General features: G+C 40.7%; 1 protein-coding gene across 1 annotated transcript in view; it reads right to left on the bottom strand.

Moving 5' to 3' along the window:
• STK39 (serine/threonine kinase 39) overlaps positions 1-14581 on the bottom strand; it is a 79127-nt gene extending 64546 nt beyond the window's left edge. The window contains exon 1 of the mRNA XM_032693514.1: positions 14350-14581. Coding sequence (XP_032549405.1) covers positions 14350-14470 — 121 coding nt within the window. The 5' untranslated portion in view covers positions 14471-14581. The remainder of the gene's footprint in view (positions 1-14349) is intronic.
• Between the last annotated feature and the right edge of the window lie 1883 nt (positions 14582-16464).

Below are 16464 nucleotides of genomic sequence, written 5' to 3'. Positions count from 1 at the left end.
ATCAACACTTCAAAATATTCCAGAGCAGCACTGGGCCAAACTAGTCTCTTCAATTTTGAAAGAATAAATTCTGTTGCTGGCAAAGCAATACTTTCGGTTAAGAAACAGAGAACAAAGAACCTTTAATTTCTTTTGGTTTCTAGCTTTTACTCCACAACACTCTAGACAACTTTCAGTATTACTCACTTTCTTTCATATTAGTTCCATTGATTAAAAATTAATTATAAATCAGCTGATTAAAGCTCATTTACACCACCATACTAAACTCTAAATCTTTCTGAAACTTAACTTCTTCACAGAAAATGAGTCATGATTGCCCTTCACATTGTCATGACATAAATACTTGTGTTCTTAAGAACCCCACAATAATTATGTAAATACAATTTACTAACAATTTCTGCCCACTTTGTGTTCTTAATTCATGCTGGGATTAAATCTCTCCCCTTATAACTCACCTGGATACTACTTTGCTTATCCTAGCCATTAGGCTTATGATATAATTCACTTAAAATACAGTAAGTGTTCTATGAAATCTATGCCCACACACAGAATTGGTACTTCTGCATTTTCAACATTCAAAAAGTAATTGTTTTGATTCTTCATTGATCTATACAAAATGAATTTGCTTTGCAGTTGAACATTTAAAAACATCATTATGGCTACAGAATCACTGGGTTACTTAACTGTTGTATTCACCTTTTTCTGGGAGAGTAGCTTACACAAAGTCTGAGGTCTAGCTTATCCCACACTACTCCTTAAAAGCATGTTGTATAAACAATGCAGAAAAATCTCTCCAAATATGCTAAAGGTCTGCAAATATTTCTGTGATCCCAATGAGGTCTTAGAGAAATAGTCTAAATGTCCACATCAAAATGATTATGTTATAGAAAATCTCCAAGAAAATATCTCTGCAAGCATTAAGCCAACCTGTACTAAGGCTAAGATACAGCAAGCTTCAGCACTGACCAGACGACATATTCTCCACATAGGAAGAAAAAAGGTAGGGGGATTCACAATCAGCAATAAACCTTTACATACATGAAAAACAGGAACAGGAGGGAATGATCTCACTTTCTGAACTATTCTCTTTATTTCCTCACCAAAATAGTAAAAGGACTGGTAATAACAGATGTTTTGCATAGACAAATTATAGAAAATCTTTTGAGGTTTGCTATGCAGTACTATGTTACCTCCCTCTGTCAAATCTGCAGAACAGAATAAAATTCTCCTGCCAAAAGCACAGGAGAATGCAAATCTACTTTCTTGAGCACAGAGGGTTCTAGCATCAAAGTACAGCAAATAACTATCGATCACAAATTATTCAGGAAATAAGACAAAATGAAGCTGTACAAAAAAAGTGGAGAACCTAGACCAATGATCTGGAAAATGTAAGTCTTACTTCCCTCCATTGGTGAGCCCAGACACACTATATTGCAGGAACTCTTCTGAAATGTCTATCTTATCTGACAAATAATTAGTTATCACCACCAGTCATCATTAAAAGGATTTTAAAAGTGTTCTACTCTGACTGACAAAGGTATTTAAGAAATCTGTGGCTAGAAAGTGAAACCAGATATATTTAGATCTGACATAGGTTTATTTAACAGTGACTGTGTTCAGCTTTGAAATGAAATATCAGCCTAAGTGATGGTTTTTTGCTTTCAGACACTTTCTTGTTAAAGAGACTTCTCCCTAGAGCCATACATATCTCAGCACTCGTCAGCTTGATACAAGGCCATCACTAAGATCAGACTGAAAAGTCCAAGGATGACCATTAACTATGTTTGGGGCATTCAAATAAACCTAGCAATAAGCACACAGTGAGAATGGGAGGATAAAAAAATAGAGACTATGCCCACTATCTCCTTCCACTTCAGAACTCTCCCCTCCCTCTGTGCCCTGCACAGCTCTTCCAACAGAGACTGACAAGTGCTGACATTAAATCCCAGTCTGAGATTATTTTTTTCCTTTGTCATAGAGGCTTTATGTACTCTATTAATACAAGTAAAATAAATGAATCATCAAAAATAAAGCCACTGTGGTTGTTAAGTGTATGGGAGAAACAATAAATTAGAGGTGGATCAAGATGATGCTTTCTGTTGAAGTTCAGTAGAAGCAAAGCCTCACTACTGGAGAATTACATCCTGCTACCCCATACAGTCACATCACATGCAGCACTGTCTTGCCTTTGAATCTACAGCAGTAAGACATTTAGTATCCCAGCTTCCTTATGAGTTTTTCTATTCACTGTACTATATTTAGTGCAGAACATGGTTTTATCCTCCTGTGCTATCACCATTAGTGTTTTAAATGACAACACCACGGGAGACACAGCCCCACGTTTCAACACTGGAAAAGTTTTATCCCTATCACCCAGAAAAATAAGATACAGCACATAACAAAAACACATTCCTGCTGTTTTTTTAAGAAAGTACCTACAAAGGAATTCAAGTACTTTGGGTAAGATAATGTGTTATCAAAGTTGAGGATCAACTTTTAGAAGTGCATCAGAAATAGACAGCAACCACAACGCCTCTCCTTTTGCCTGATTTTGAGTATGAATCTGCACACACTCCAATCACATCTTCATACTTTACACTGAAAGAAAGATGTAGACAAGTCACAAAAGAAAGTGGAGTGATTGATGCCAAAAATCCAGGCAGTTTAATGCTCATCTGCGTGTGTCGTCACAAAAATTAACTTTTAACTGAGTACTTCATGGCCTTGAGCGTTCTTACATGCTGGTCACAGAGCTCACGGGGAACCTGGTACATTCCCAGATCTGAGACCATCTTCCCATTCATAAGCATTCTACACCACAGAAATGTCAGCACCACAGCTAGTAAGGAAAACCTAAAGCAAAGCAGTTCACTTTCAACAGGTGTTATCTTCTCCCTGACTTGTCCTTTAAAATAGATGAGTCATCTAAATAAAGTTGAAAGGGAACTACAGCAACTCAGATTAGACTGTCTAGGCAAGCTCCCTATTATAAACCCTACCCAAGACTAAATTCCTTTTGCTCTGCTCCACATTTCAAATATCTTTATAAGAACTGTTATTTGTAAGTGAAAAATGTTCATATACAAAATCCACAGTTGCCACTATTTCAGAATTTGGAGTTATTAGAACTGGAATTTGCTTTGTGGAAATGTCAGGATAAGACTGGTGTGACCAGCAGCCCCTGCTCCTGATCCCTTGTAATGTGGTTAGCATAACTAACATGACTTTATAAGGCAAGCAGCTATTCTCTGTGACTCAACAGGTCCCATAGTCATTCCTTTTTCCTTATTCTCAGGTCCTGAAGGTCCTGTGAACCAAGTAGACAAACCGGATTTCTTCTTCCTCTCCCTACCAGCCTCAAGATTCCTGAGCATCAGGGCAATTTACAAGTCCTGAGGAGGGACAGCGAGACCCATGACCCCTGGTGGCCAGATATGCTTCCATCATCATCTGCTTCCTCTGAGGACGGACTCTTACGCATGTATAATCCTCAAGTCTATATTATAATTGTTGTATTGATGCAGCAAACAATGTATTGAATTTTGACCCTATCTGCAGAGAGTCCAGGTGACTAGAAATAGTAAATTAAGCTGTATTATAAATTCTGTATTATTTAGTTGATGAGAAGCCATGTTAGGGTCTAGGCAATTAGAAATCTTAAGTTATCACATTATAAATTCTGTATTATGCTACTTATAAATTGTACTAAACTGATTCTGATTGTAGAAACTCTGTGCCATTTTAATCATACGTTCTGTGCTATAGTATTCATACTATCTTGTTAAGAAAATAAAGCTTCAATTATAACTATATTTTAGTGCCATCATCATTCTGCCAAGGATCCCTAAAAGAACCTGTCTGTCACCTTAATGGTAAGCTTGATTAGCAGATACTTGGGAGCAAAGAGATGTTATTCTCCAGTGCATAACTGACTTCTCATGCACCGCAAAATTATTCTGCTTACATATGCTGAAAAAGAAGGATATGGGGGGAACAACCAAACCACAGAGACAACTTACTAAATACAGCTGAACCTAAGGCAAACAAGTAATTTAGCTAAAAACATTCAGTTCCGACCCCAAAACATGTTGAACCTCTCATAAAACATGCTACTTAAAACATACAATATGGGCATCAAATGTGAAATGCAAACAAAGTACCTCTGTTCCAGTTTGCAGAACTCACACTTTCCTCACAAGTCCCATGGCTTTCAGGTCTGCTTGAAGTATCTTATAGCCACTTTATATACCTTGTCCACTTATACTCGCTTCACTATCATGGTTCTGAAGTTGTGATTATGACGTAATATCAAGCACAGCTTTTTAAGAGCTTAATGAACTAAAGAGCATGAAACTGAACTGAGCACTGAAAAGTCAAGTTCTATACCTGGAATGATTTCTCCTCTCAAGCACATTACTTCCATATGAGCTGCCGTTATTAAGACAAAAAAAAGTGAAACAAGGTGTTATGTGTAAGGGCAAAATAAACTACATTTGGTTTCTATATGAATTTCACTACAATTTACTTATGGACTAGAAAACACGTGTGCCAATAAACAACGAGTAACATTACATATAACAGTCCATTACTTAAACAGATTTAAAGGAATACTTTTCTTTAGGGCTAATGAAAAATAACTAGCTAAATAAATAAATCCATTTGAGCCCAGCACCTAGGGGGAAAAACAGGAAGATTACTGTGTTAGTTTGTCATTAGGTTAGATTATCTAAAAGAATGTGCTGGTAGGAATGTGGATCATCTTTAAAGGTTTTCTGAAAGGATTCTTGAGAAGACCAAAACAAAGAGCTGAGCCACAAGTAATAATGTCACATATACAAAAGGTATTATTATCTGTTAAACTAGCTCAAAAGACAGAGGAGGGGGAGAAAAGCTCTGAGGTGCACGAGGCCATCTCCAGTTAACATTAGTTTTGTAATCAGATATGCTCTGGCTTCCTTCAAAATGAAAAAGAATCCAAATTCACTCACACCGCAAATTTGTTAGGCAAAAAGAAACACAGAAAGTAGCAGCCAAAGCACTTGCAGCAGGCTCTTTCACCCCCACTGCCACTTGCTCTCGCAGCGCAGTCGGCAGCACAGCCGGCACAGCCCGGGCAGGGGGCAGCTCCCATTGTACACATCACGTTGGGGCTGTTGTGTGACAGGAAGAAATGTGGATGTACTGCACTCCACGTTAATGACTCCAACAAATTCAGATTCATTCTGCATTTTCAAAACAAAAGATGTGAAAAAAAGTAAAGGATACTACTTGGTTTAAGAATTTATGGATTTTATATGCCATGTTATTATGCATTCATCCTCACACGAAGAGAAACATGGATTCTGATTGTTTCATTCTCCCTGTTGTTTCATCATCAATACAGAAACCATTATTCAATATGTATACAAATCTTAACATCTAGAAGGCTAAACTCACAGCGAAAATGTCTCTGCATAACTACACAAGAACTTGATATCTGGTATTCACTGTGGGGCCAAAAGTTACCTTACTAGGGTATCATCTGAACTCCACAGAATTCCTTGTTATACAAACAGGATAAACTGAAGATTTGCTATGCTGAATCAGACTTCCTGCCTAGAAAAAAAGCTGTTAAGAGAGAATTACTGTTCATTTCTGAAGTAGCACTATAAACAAATGCTGGTGTTGATTTAGTTGGCATATTTTATTGTTTGTCATTTAGTTTGAAAGTAAACACTTGGAACAATTCTAATACCACGAACGCAGTATTTTCCAAGTCTTCCGGATGTCACCACATAGTGTATCATTCTCTTCTGAGAATGAAGAATGGCAATCTACCAAAACAAAGGCATTATTGCTACTGGACTGTCATAGAGATCTCTAATTAATACTGCAGTGTTGAGCTACAAATCATCTTCAGCTAGTTCACCCCAACAGAATGTGCCTGTTAGAATTTAAGTTCACTGCAGCCGCACACTACAAGCAAAAAAACATACCTATTTCTCATACTGCTTCATATGAAGTGATGGAAGAGTTGGAGCAATATAAATACTATCATATCATTAAATTTTCATTAGGTGATTCTAATCTAATTCTAATGAAGTTCCTATTATTAGTCTGAAGTGGCTCAGAGTCTGGAAGCACAAGACACTAACAGGAATAAATTATAAGTTTAAATTCAGTCCCTGTAATAAAATGTCTTCAAAGTAGAGAAGTGAGAAGAAAAAAAACCAACTTTATAATTGAGTGGTCATGCTTCTGAATCTGAGTATGTTGCTTCTCAGAAGTCTAAAACAACAACTCAAGTTTATGATCTTGTTCATATTACACCTACAAGACAGAAACCACAATCAACAAACATACAATATTTTTCTGGTCTGTTAAATTAACTTTTTTTATACCACTACCCTGAAGCAGGTATACTTGGCACACAGACATTCAACATGGATCTTGACCTTCAAGACCTTTAAGTACACAATTCTTCTGAAGTATGACTAGAAACACAAAAAAGCTTCAAATTTTCAGTCTGTTGCTAGTTCTAATTTCTCTGAGTGCACAAGCATAGCTCAACTTAAAAGCTGTGTAACATAACCATTACATCAGCCTTATAGGACATTCTCAAGTTTCATCTATATTTAACTTACAATCACAATACCTCAGAGGCATTTAGACATCCACAGGAATAATTAGGCTAATAAAATTATTCAGAAATTGTTATTTGTAAAGGCAAAGGATTAATGGAGACAGCTAATTTATCATACTGGAGTTTCACAAAGCTGTTGACTAAAGCCACACACCTAGTCAAATATTAGGTATTTGACAAAGGACTGAAAATATTAACTCCACCAACGCCACAAACTTATCACTTCAGCTGTGAAGTGGAATGGAGAACACTGTTCAAACTTTTCACTGAGCTTCTCTCACAAGGAAGCTGCAGGACTGTCACAAAGAGCAGCCCTGGAAAAACGTGGCAACAAACCTGGGAATTGTTCCGAGGGACTTCTTAAAACTCACTGCCTTCATCAGAATTTTCAGCATCTCACCACTGCCATGTAAATTTTCTACAGAACAGTCACCCAGTCAATTGAAGCCTGCCTAAAACCCAGGAAGCATGCACACTTTTCCACACTTCCTCTTTACTGCCATTCCCCAACTATCTATCTCTTGAAAGGTAACCAACTCTCAAAGTAACTCTGACTTGACAGCAGTTTCAGAAAAATTAGGTTCCTCCCCCACTGTTTGGTACCACAGTTGTTTCTCCCTGTATACTCTCATTGTTTTTTCTCATTAATACATTTTCTGCTTCAGGGCAGGGTTGTTTTTTTTCCCCATCTTTTCAGTCTAGTGCTCCTAGTCTCCTAGGCACATGTTAAATACCACAGCATGGTCTCCAGCCAGAAGCGCTGTGCAGGAGGAAGCAGGTGGCCAACAGGGCTGCATAGCCACCACACAACCCTAGGGTCAGCAAGGGAGGACAGCAGCCAAACACCATCAAAGAAGGAAAGAAACAAACATTCAGCATGCACTGCTTGTTTCACTTGCAGAGTTGATCCTACAACCACACTGAATTTAGAACAGTGTTTTAGATCCTGTTCTAGAGACTGATAGATACATACGTATAAACTTTTTTCCTTCCTAGAAGAAAAAAATAAAAGTTTTAGAAAAAATTCTTGACAACGTCATAGCATACCAGCATTGCCTCACTATGCCACTGCTGGATGATAACGTTCTTTCACCCACAAGCTTCAACCATGCAACCCTTATGCACACCCAAAGACACTCAAACTTAGCAAGAAACAGTGAAATTTAGCAGAGCCATCAGGATTTCATCCTACTAGCGAGGCTGTGCTGCAAAAGGCAGAAAAAAGTAAAAATCCACTCACTCAATACAGTTCATTCTCTATTTACACAGGGTAAACAGTATCAACACCTGTTAAGTATGGTTCCTCGTGGGGGAACGGAGAAACTCACTTTTAATTTTGGGCACCAGAAAATTTCCTAGTGACGTTTATTTTCCAAGTTCTGCAATAAGATTGCTCCTGTGAAGCCTCTGCTCAGCAGTATCACAGTGACTTCAGCAAACCTAAGAAGTTAACAAAAGTAACCAACTTAATGTTTAAAGCCCATTCTTTAAACACCAAGAACTGCTATTATTATGGGAAGAAAAAACAACTTCTATCAACGGCTGCCTTATAGTTCTGAATTATTTTGGAGGGGGAGAAGGGGGAAGAGAGAGAGAACCAAAGGGGGCACACAGAAATGAAATATGACCTAGACAAGCAGCCTCTATATAAGCCACCCACATCTCCTTTGCATGGAGAGCTCACTGTTTTTTCCTCTCAAGCCAATCAGAACAGATGTGGTTTTGTTTCCAGTCAACAAAGAGAAGCTCCACTTGACAAACAGATTCTGGAAAAAAACAACTGGTCTTGGACCTAAGAGAAAGTGGTTCTTTGCTGAAAGAAAAAAAGTAAATCAGTTCTAAAGTTGTTTCAGAGCAAGCTACGACCCAACCTAAAATAGCTCTCCCAGGTCTGAACTTTGCCCCTGCTATTGAAATACAACGCTGGTTACAAGAAGTAGTTCCACTTTGAAGAGGCAAAGCCTTGCTGTTGTAACACTTAGCAAGAGTCAAAATTATGCAATCCCTTCAAATTCCCACATGCTCACCAGTAGAACTACTCCTCTTCTAGCACTCAAGCAACTCTTGTTGAGCCAAGACTTTCCAGGTCCTAGAGGTACTGGACCTTATCTGTAGGAAGAACTTGGATGGAGAGGAAGGAAAAAGCATGGGGACTGGAGGGAAGTACACAGATTCCAAGAGCAGGAAAGCATATTTTCTATACATTATCATTACACAGCACCAGTCAACTGTCTGATGTGTTGATACATGTTCCTTTACCCTTTCAGTTACAGTAACTTTAAAACAAGCTTTAAATGATGGTTACTTGCAATCATGAGAAACCCAAAGAAAGTTTTGCTGCCTTTTTTCCTCTATTTTCATGCACTATAATTAATCTTCTTTCTGACGAGTCTGAAATCCAATTGCATGAGTTAATTTTTTTTTAAAGTCACTAAATTATGTAACAAAGTTTGATCACTGAATCACTTAAAGTCTAACTTCTTTGAAGCAATGAAAACTACAGCCTTGTCTCCCAATACATGTATTTCTAATGCAGAAAGTTCATTTCCATTTAAAAAAGAAGCCAAGATGGAGGTTCCTTCCCCAACACTATTACTATCATGTGGAGACAAGGCAAATAATTAACTACAAGCTCTGCACAGCCTCATTAGCAGCACAGTACCATGAGTTTTCTACAAGGTATTTTTAAATTGCACCATGACCACCTTTACCCTGGCAACTGAATTAAAAGCCACTCCTTATTAGGATACTATACAGGGATCTAATATTTCCACAGTTTCTACAAATGGTTATTAGCAGACAGAAAATCTTGACCAATTATTCCCCAAAATGTAAAATTTAATTTACAAAATTAAACCCTTCCTGTCAAGCTACAGTTGTATTAAATTACGATTAATGTTATGAAGGCTGTATTTAATACGTGCATATACGATATGCTTGGGCTGCTGTAGCAACTTTTAAGACTTATTGGTAAGGAATAGAATTTGCTTTGGAGCAGAATTAAGGCAGATTTTACAAAAAATTTTAGTAAAAGACCTTAGGTAGCATTAAGTATTACTTATCAAATTATGCAGCTTCTCATGCAAGAATTCGGGAGGTTTGGCAAGAGCAACTATCACGTTTTACCATAGCTTTAGTTGCTCCAGTGTGGTATTTCACTAAGCACAGTTTGATTTAATTTACAGCATATACATAAAAACTACTGAAAGAAAGCTCTTCTATTGTTTTAAAAAAATAAATCTGATTAAGTACAGGGATAAGAAATTTTGGAAAGTGAATGAGACACAAGCATCTGATTAACAGAACACCACAGACCTGTAACGTGACTTCTAACTATAGAGAGGCTTTTCAAAACAGCATACAGCATTACAAACATGAACATAGGTTCCTGAGAATCATAACCAGAGACCTCTCTACAGAGTCAAAGATCTCTGATTACAAAAAATATAGGAGAGTCTATTCTCCATCAGACAAAGAGCCATTAGCAATATATGCAGCAGGGGAGAAAGAAAAAGTAAATAACATACCATGGAAACACCAACAAAGACCCCAGAGCCATTAACTGAGAGTGGTGCACAGGCTGCTTACAATAAGAACCATAAAATCGGCAGAACAGTCTCAAATGGTAACTTGTTCTACTCAAAATCCCAACACATTTGACTTAGCAACACTGTGCCTTATGAGGCAACAAACCACAAGATATTTTTGAGCTCAAAGTTGGAAAGGCAAAACTAGACAAATGCACAAGTTCAACTAGGGTAACGTTTTTAATGAGTTGCAGTCAATAGAGATAATCCATCTCGTAAAAGTAACCCTTCATTTTCGATCTAATTCTGGTTGTTTCCTAGCCAAATTAATTTTCCAAGTTAGTTGCAGCAGAAGAGAGAAAAATATAATTTTATAATGAAAACTAGCACCCAGCCTAATGACAGGATAACCCACTGCTTTTCCATAATAGAATCGACCTTCCACAACTATCAATGCAAGATGACAAACATTACATTACATCCAGCAGAGAAGCATCAAGTCCAAAGTCATTTTCCAAACACAAGTCAAAGCCACTTGATCATATCAGTTTAAGAAAACCTTTTAAAACCAAAACAGAAACTAATAAAAAACTCACTCAAAATAAAACAAAAAACCCAACCAAGATTTAATGCTGCTTTGTCTCATCCAGGTGATGTAAGGCTCATTACAATGTGAAAAATACAGACAATTTTAATACTATTCAATTTCTTATGTTAATTATGATTTAAATGTTTGTTTTGTGAAGATTTATATTGCTTCTGAGGAAAAAAACTCTCATATGTACACGACATAAATCCAGAGAAATCTATTTCAGTTATTTTATTCTGAATATTTGGTTATAAACCCAAACTGCATAAGAACACCTCTCAAAGTATTGCTTTTATTAGTTGGCTTTTTTTAATCCAAGTTATATCCATCTTAAAAAAAAAAAATAGAAAGGCACATACAGTAAAATCCACTGTGCATTTTAACTTAATGCATTAAAATCTTAGAAAGAGATCTCCCAGGTCTTCACTAAATTAAATCTGGCTCTACCTTAATAGCAATTACAGTTCTTATCTCTGTAACTACTGCCGGAAGGTTGGTTGCATTCTCCTGTCCTAACAGTTAGGAATCCCCTTCTAACTTCCAAATGCGTTTGTTTATGGACAGCCTGTATCAATCTGAATTAATGTGAAAATTTCCTCTTAACTTTCCACTCTATATATTTACAGACAGCAATCAGAATGTTTTTTTCCTGCTCCAGAAAAGATTAGTATATAGGCATTAATAGGAAGAGCCTCTTCCTTGCATCAGACCTATCAATCACGCAGTCATGCAGCAAGTCAAACAGGGAATCTGATCCAACAGAAAACTGACCCAGCAGAAGAACTAGTTCGCTGTCAGATCAATGAGATCCTTTCAGCAGCTGCCCGTTAGAGCAGAATAAATGTATCATGAAACTGCACACCAAGAGTTTACAGAGAACTAGTTAGCGACCTCAAAAATAAAGCAAATAACATCTCATAAGAAGCCCTCCTTAAAGCTAGCATTTTCTCTTCAACAGGCCCTTGAATATCCCAGCCATCATGAAGGATACAACAGACAAAAAAGCTTTATCATTGGAAATCCATATCACGTGGCCTTGGTTTTCAAAATAGCGTGTGGCTAGACATGGATGAGCAATAAGAAAAGTTCACATTCTCACAGAGAAAAAGAACAGAACTTCTCTGACCTGCTAAATCAAAGGGATGGATGCCCATATGACTAACAATTACTTTCATTTTATAATCCCCACCAAAACTTTTAAATGCTCCTAAAAAAGGCCATTCTGCATCTGTGTTTAGTTACCAGAGAATCTAAAGCCTGTTCTGTTCAGGAGCTTTGTGATAAACCATCATGGTGTATCACCGTGCACACCTTTCCTCCTGCAAAGCCCACAAAGGCGCTTCAATATATTGTTATTTTTCTCATTTGACTGGCAAAGGGCTGTTGTAACTGAACTCCTCCCTGAAGACACTACCCAGCTCCTCAGGGAGAGGTATGAGTGCTTTCCAGAGGTGACTGGCTCTGTTTCATCAAGTGATAACTATTCATGTTCGCCATGCACTTAACCCTGGCACAGCCCATACAAAGAGCTACCGGTGGACGAAGGTAAGACTATGTCATTCTCCCCTCCGTCAGATGTAAAAAAGATGCTTTAAGAGTCCCTCACCAGGTTCATTAAAACGAACAACATTCTCCAACAGCTCTAAAATTATGTCTGCATTTGGTCAAATGCATAGCATTTATACGGGTGTTGGTTTGGGGTTTTTTGGAGAAAGTGGGGTGGGGCACATTTTATTTTTTACTATTTTCGATGGTATTAATTCTAAATTTAATCTCATACCAAGTCTCCTGTAAATTAAGAGAACAAATACAAGGTGTTAATGAAAAAAGACGTATTTGACTAAGCATAAAATTTTAAGTCAACTAGTACAAAATACATCTCCGTGAGTTTGAAATAAAGTCATGTAAGCAACCTAAACTTAGTGAAAGTTAAGGCAGGTGAGTTCATTGTGTCCAAGAATCTGATTCAATATACTCTGACTTCAATTTCCTCCCGAGACAGTCAGTTAAAGAAATTATATCAACATTTAATAGCACCTATAGGTAACTAGCAATAAAGTTTATCTACAGATTTAGCATCCACCTTTACCTTAGAAGAGGGATTTACTCCTCAGCAAAGATACATCTTTATGCTAGTAGAACTGCTTCCACTTGGCTAACTGATCCATTTCCCAGAGTGAGTAAGACAAAGTCCAGTAAACCCATACCCCAGGGGGGGCCTTCACAGGCAGCACCTGTTCAACACAGCACCAGACTGGTCCAAGTCAGGCACTTCCAGGGACCTGAACATCTGAACCTTCGTCCCTCCTTAGCCCCTATTCACAGCCTAGGAAATGCAAACAGAACCACAAAAGCACCACCTGGGTCAACAGAAAGCCATCTCATTCTAAGGAAGAAGTACTTTTCTCAACTATTTTGTTTCTGCCTGTGGAAAACAAAATGCTTAATGACAAAGCTGAGCACACACAACTTCCAATCCAGATCAATAACATGTAGTTCTGGTTGTCATCACCCTGATAAGAGTTAGCAAGTGGTGTATAATACTGAAGATAATCAACAGCATCAGCAGGCAAGACTCATGGATTTTTTCCACTTAAGTGGTCTCATTCCTAAGAAACAGCAGTCTTAGAGTTGGCCTTTGTCATCTGTAGTATTTGCTGGAAGTTTAAAATATTGCGTGTAAATAAAACCAAGTTATCCCAAAGTAGTTTATTTGCAACAAGCAACATATAGGCCAAGAGATGAAAAACTTTCCATCACACATACTGTAAACGACAGTTACCCTTACACAAAGTAAAATTCAAAATAATCTAATCCAAATAAAGGGAACAGAGACTGAACACATCTGATCTGCGTTAGTTGGACACGTGAACGAAGCGCTGAAGCACACAACCAGAAAGTCCTCTTCCTACAGGTACATAGGAAGGGGGCGGCAGACAGGTTAAACCTCACACGGCAAACCGGGTCAGAAGCAGGTTGGCTGGGGTCAACACGAAGTGTAATCCCCCCCGCTGGCCTTACGTGCCATCGCCGGGGACGGGGCCGAGGGACACAAGGAGATGGGAGGGAGATTAAACAGTGAGGGAGGATACATATATACGGATTAAGAGAAAGTCATCACGTGAGTAGCAGATCTATGGGTGAGATTTACCTCCCCCATGAAAGCATCGGAAAAATGCAGAGTAATCTAAGCGGATGCACGCACATGTGCGCATCCACGGCAAGCACACACACGCAGGCACACAAAGCACAGAGAGCGCATCCGCGGAGTTGCTGGGGTCCCAGTGCGACCAGCAGGTCAGGGCTCTAGCGGCGGGTGCCGCTGCACGGCGGGGCAGCACCGGCACCACCACCGAGCCGCACCGGGCGGGGCGCGGCGCGTTCTAGAAGGAGCCGCCGCCCCCCGGGGCCGCCCGCCCGCTGCCGGGCGGATAAAGTTTGCAACAGCAGCAGCAGCCGGCGCCGCCGCTGCAGTGCCGGGCGCGTCCGCCGCAGTGAGCGAGCCCAGCCTGCGGGAGAGCGAGCGCCGGTAGGCCCGGGGCCGGCCGGCCGCCACGGCATCCCTGCCTGCCTTCCCCGCCTCCGCCCCGCCGCGCCCCCGCTCCACTGACCGATCACCTCCTGCAGCTCGTAGGCGTCCCTGCAGATGGGCCAGCCGGCGGCCGGGGCGGCGGGAGCGGCCGCCGGCTGGGGCTGCTGGACGTGGACCGGCGACTCGCCCTGCTCCGCCATGATGCTGCCGGAGCGCCCAGGCAGCCGGCGACCTTCTCCAAACTTCCCCTCCAGCAACACCTTTCGGCCGCGCTCTGCCTGCCGCCCGCCCTGCCCGCGCAGCCGGCCGCCCGCCCGGCGGAGGGAGGAGGCAGGGCACCGAGGGGGAGGAGGCAGAGGCGGGCGCCGCCGCCGGCCCCGGCCGCTCGCCCCGCGCCGCTGCGGGGAGACGGAGCCCGAGCCCGGTGCCTGGGCCCGGCGGTGCCGGTGCGGTGCCGGCAGGGCGCGGCCCTGCCCCCGGACGCGCCTCGCCCGCGGCAGAAGCGGAGCCGCTGCGGCAGAAGCGGAGCCGCTTCGGCAGAGGCTTCCCCCAGGAGTGGCCCCGGGCCCCCCGGGATCGCCGCCTTCCCCCCGCGCCTCCTTACCTGTCCGCCTGCTGGCGGCTTCCCTGCCCGTCGTCCTTCCCCGCTCATCCCGCTGCTCCGTGGGATGCTCTCCGCGGCTGGAAGCACTGCGAAGTCCTGTGTAGGGCTGCGGGCTGAGCGTGTGCAGGCCACGGCCCTGCCGGCGGACTGCGGGATCCGCCAGGACCGAGCGCGGGGCCGGGAAGCTCTGCAGGGAAGTCCCGTGGCAGGGATGCTGCACCTGTTAGGCCGGTAACAGAAGCACACAGACTTCTCTGGAGCACAGCTCACGAGTGTCACTGCCGAGAGCACTGCTGCTGCAAGATGACTTGTATTTAAAATTTGTGGACGTAAAGAAAGCATTTACTTTCTTTGGTGATCGGGCTGCACTCCAGCAAAGTGGCTAAATCACCATATGACATGAGTGTCCCTTTCATGGGAGAGTAGCAGAACTGCACCATGTCATCTCAGTGCAGACACTGCCTCAGCTCATGCCACCGAGGACTGAGTACATTTGAGAATGCTCCTCTTGGCTAACCAGAAACAAGTGATATAAACAAATAAGAATCATAATTAAACTTCTCTAATGCTTCCCATTATACAAGGTCAGGTTAAAAAAGCCCCTGTGTTAGATGAAACTCTGCTGTTAATACATTTTTTTCCCTACCCTTTTAGTTGTGTCAAGTGTTTGTGATATCAGCAGGATTTTACTTACTATGAAGTAACAGAAAATAGCTAGTAGTCTACAGTCTCACTCCTACTCTGAATGCTTTATATTTTAAGATCTGTGGAGATCTGGAAGAAAGAGTGTTAGTAAAAGATTTCCATATATTTCACAATCTCACTTCCTACTACAACATGAATTTAAGGTAGTTGGAACTAATACAGTATACATGAAGAGGAAAGCTTTCAAAGTCAGCACCGAGATTAAAAGAACTGAACCTCTTAAATTGTGAGGTAGTATGATGTAATGTGATTTAAATTCACACTAAGATACATGTAACAACTAACACCTGTTGGATACTTTATTCAGTCGTAGTTCAGTTCGGGATAATCCTCTTCTACTAACTAAATTTTTTTTTATGTGGCTTATTCAGCAAAGACTTTCAGTTAATTGAAGGTTATTCAAAAAAGCAAGTTATTTTTCTTTTGTTGTGTTGCTGAGAAAGCTGAAGGAAGAAGTCATCCCAGCCACTGCTTAATGTTTCATCAGAAGGTGTATCGGCAACTTGCAAATATGGAATCATTTGTGCACTGCACCATTTTCTCACAAGCAACGAAGGCTTCTAGTAGTAGAAAAAAAAAATCACACATTTTTGTGCTAAAGCAATGATTCCTCTCAATCTCATTTTTAAAAGCTAGGTGATTGAAATATTTTCCTATACTCAAATTAGAAATTATTTGCCACAAAACTAAAGGTCAGCAAGACTTGAAAGAGGAAATATTAAATTGTCATTCAGTATTTAGTTTAATGCCAAGGCCTTTCTGCCAGCAATAGCATGGGGGGTGGGGTGGGGGTGTAAGTAAGAGAGCAACAGCACAGGCCAAATCAATCAGCACAGAAAATGGGTTACTCACTATTGATGGAACACAGCCAATTTCTCCATCTGT

The sequence above is a fragment of the Chiroxiphia lanceolata genome, chromosome 7 (assembly GCF_009829145.1).
Source record: "Chiroxiphia lanceolata isolate bChiLan1 chromosome 7, bChiLan1.pri, whole genome shotgun sequence".
NCBI lineage: Eukaryota > Metazoa > Chordata > Aves > Passeriformes > Pipridae > Chiroxiphia > Chiroxiphia lanceolata.
This window is presented reverse-complemented; position numbering and strand designations above follow the sequence as displayed.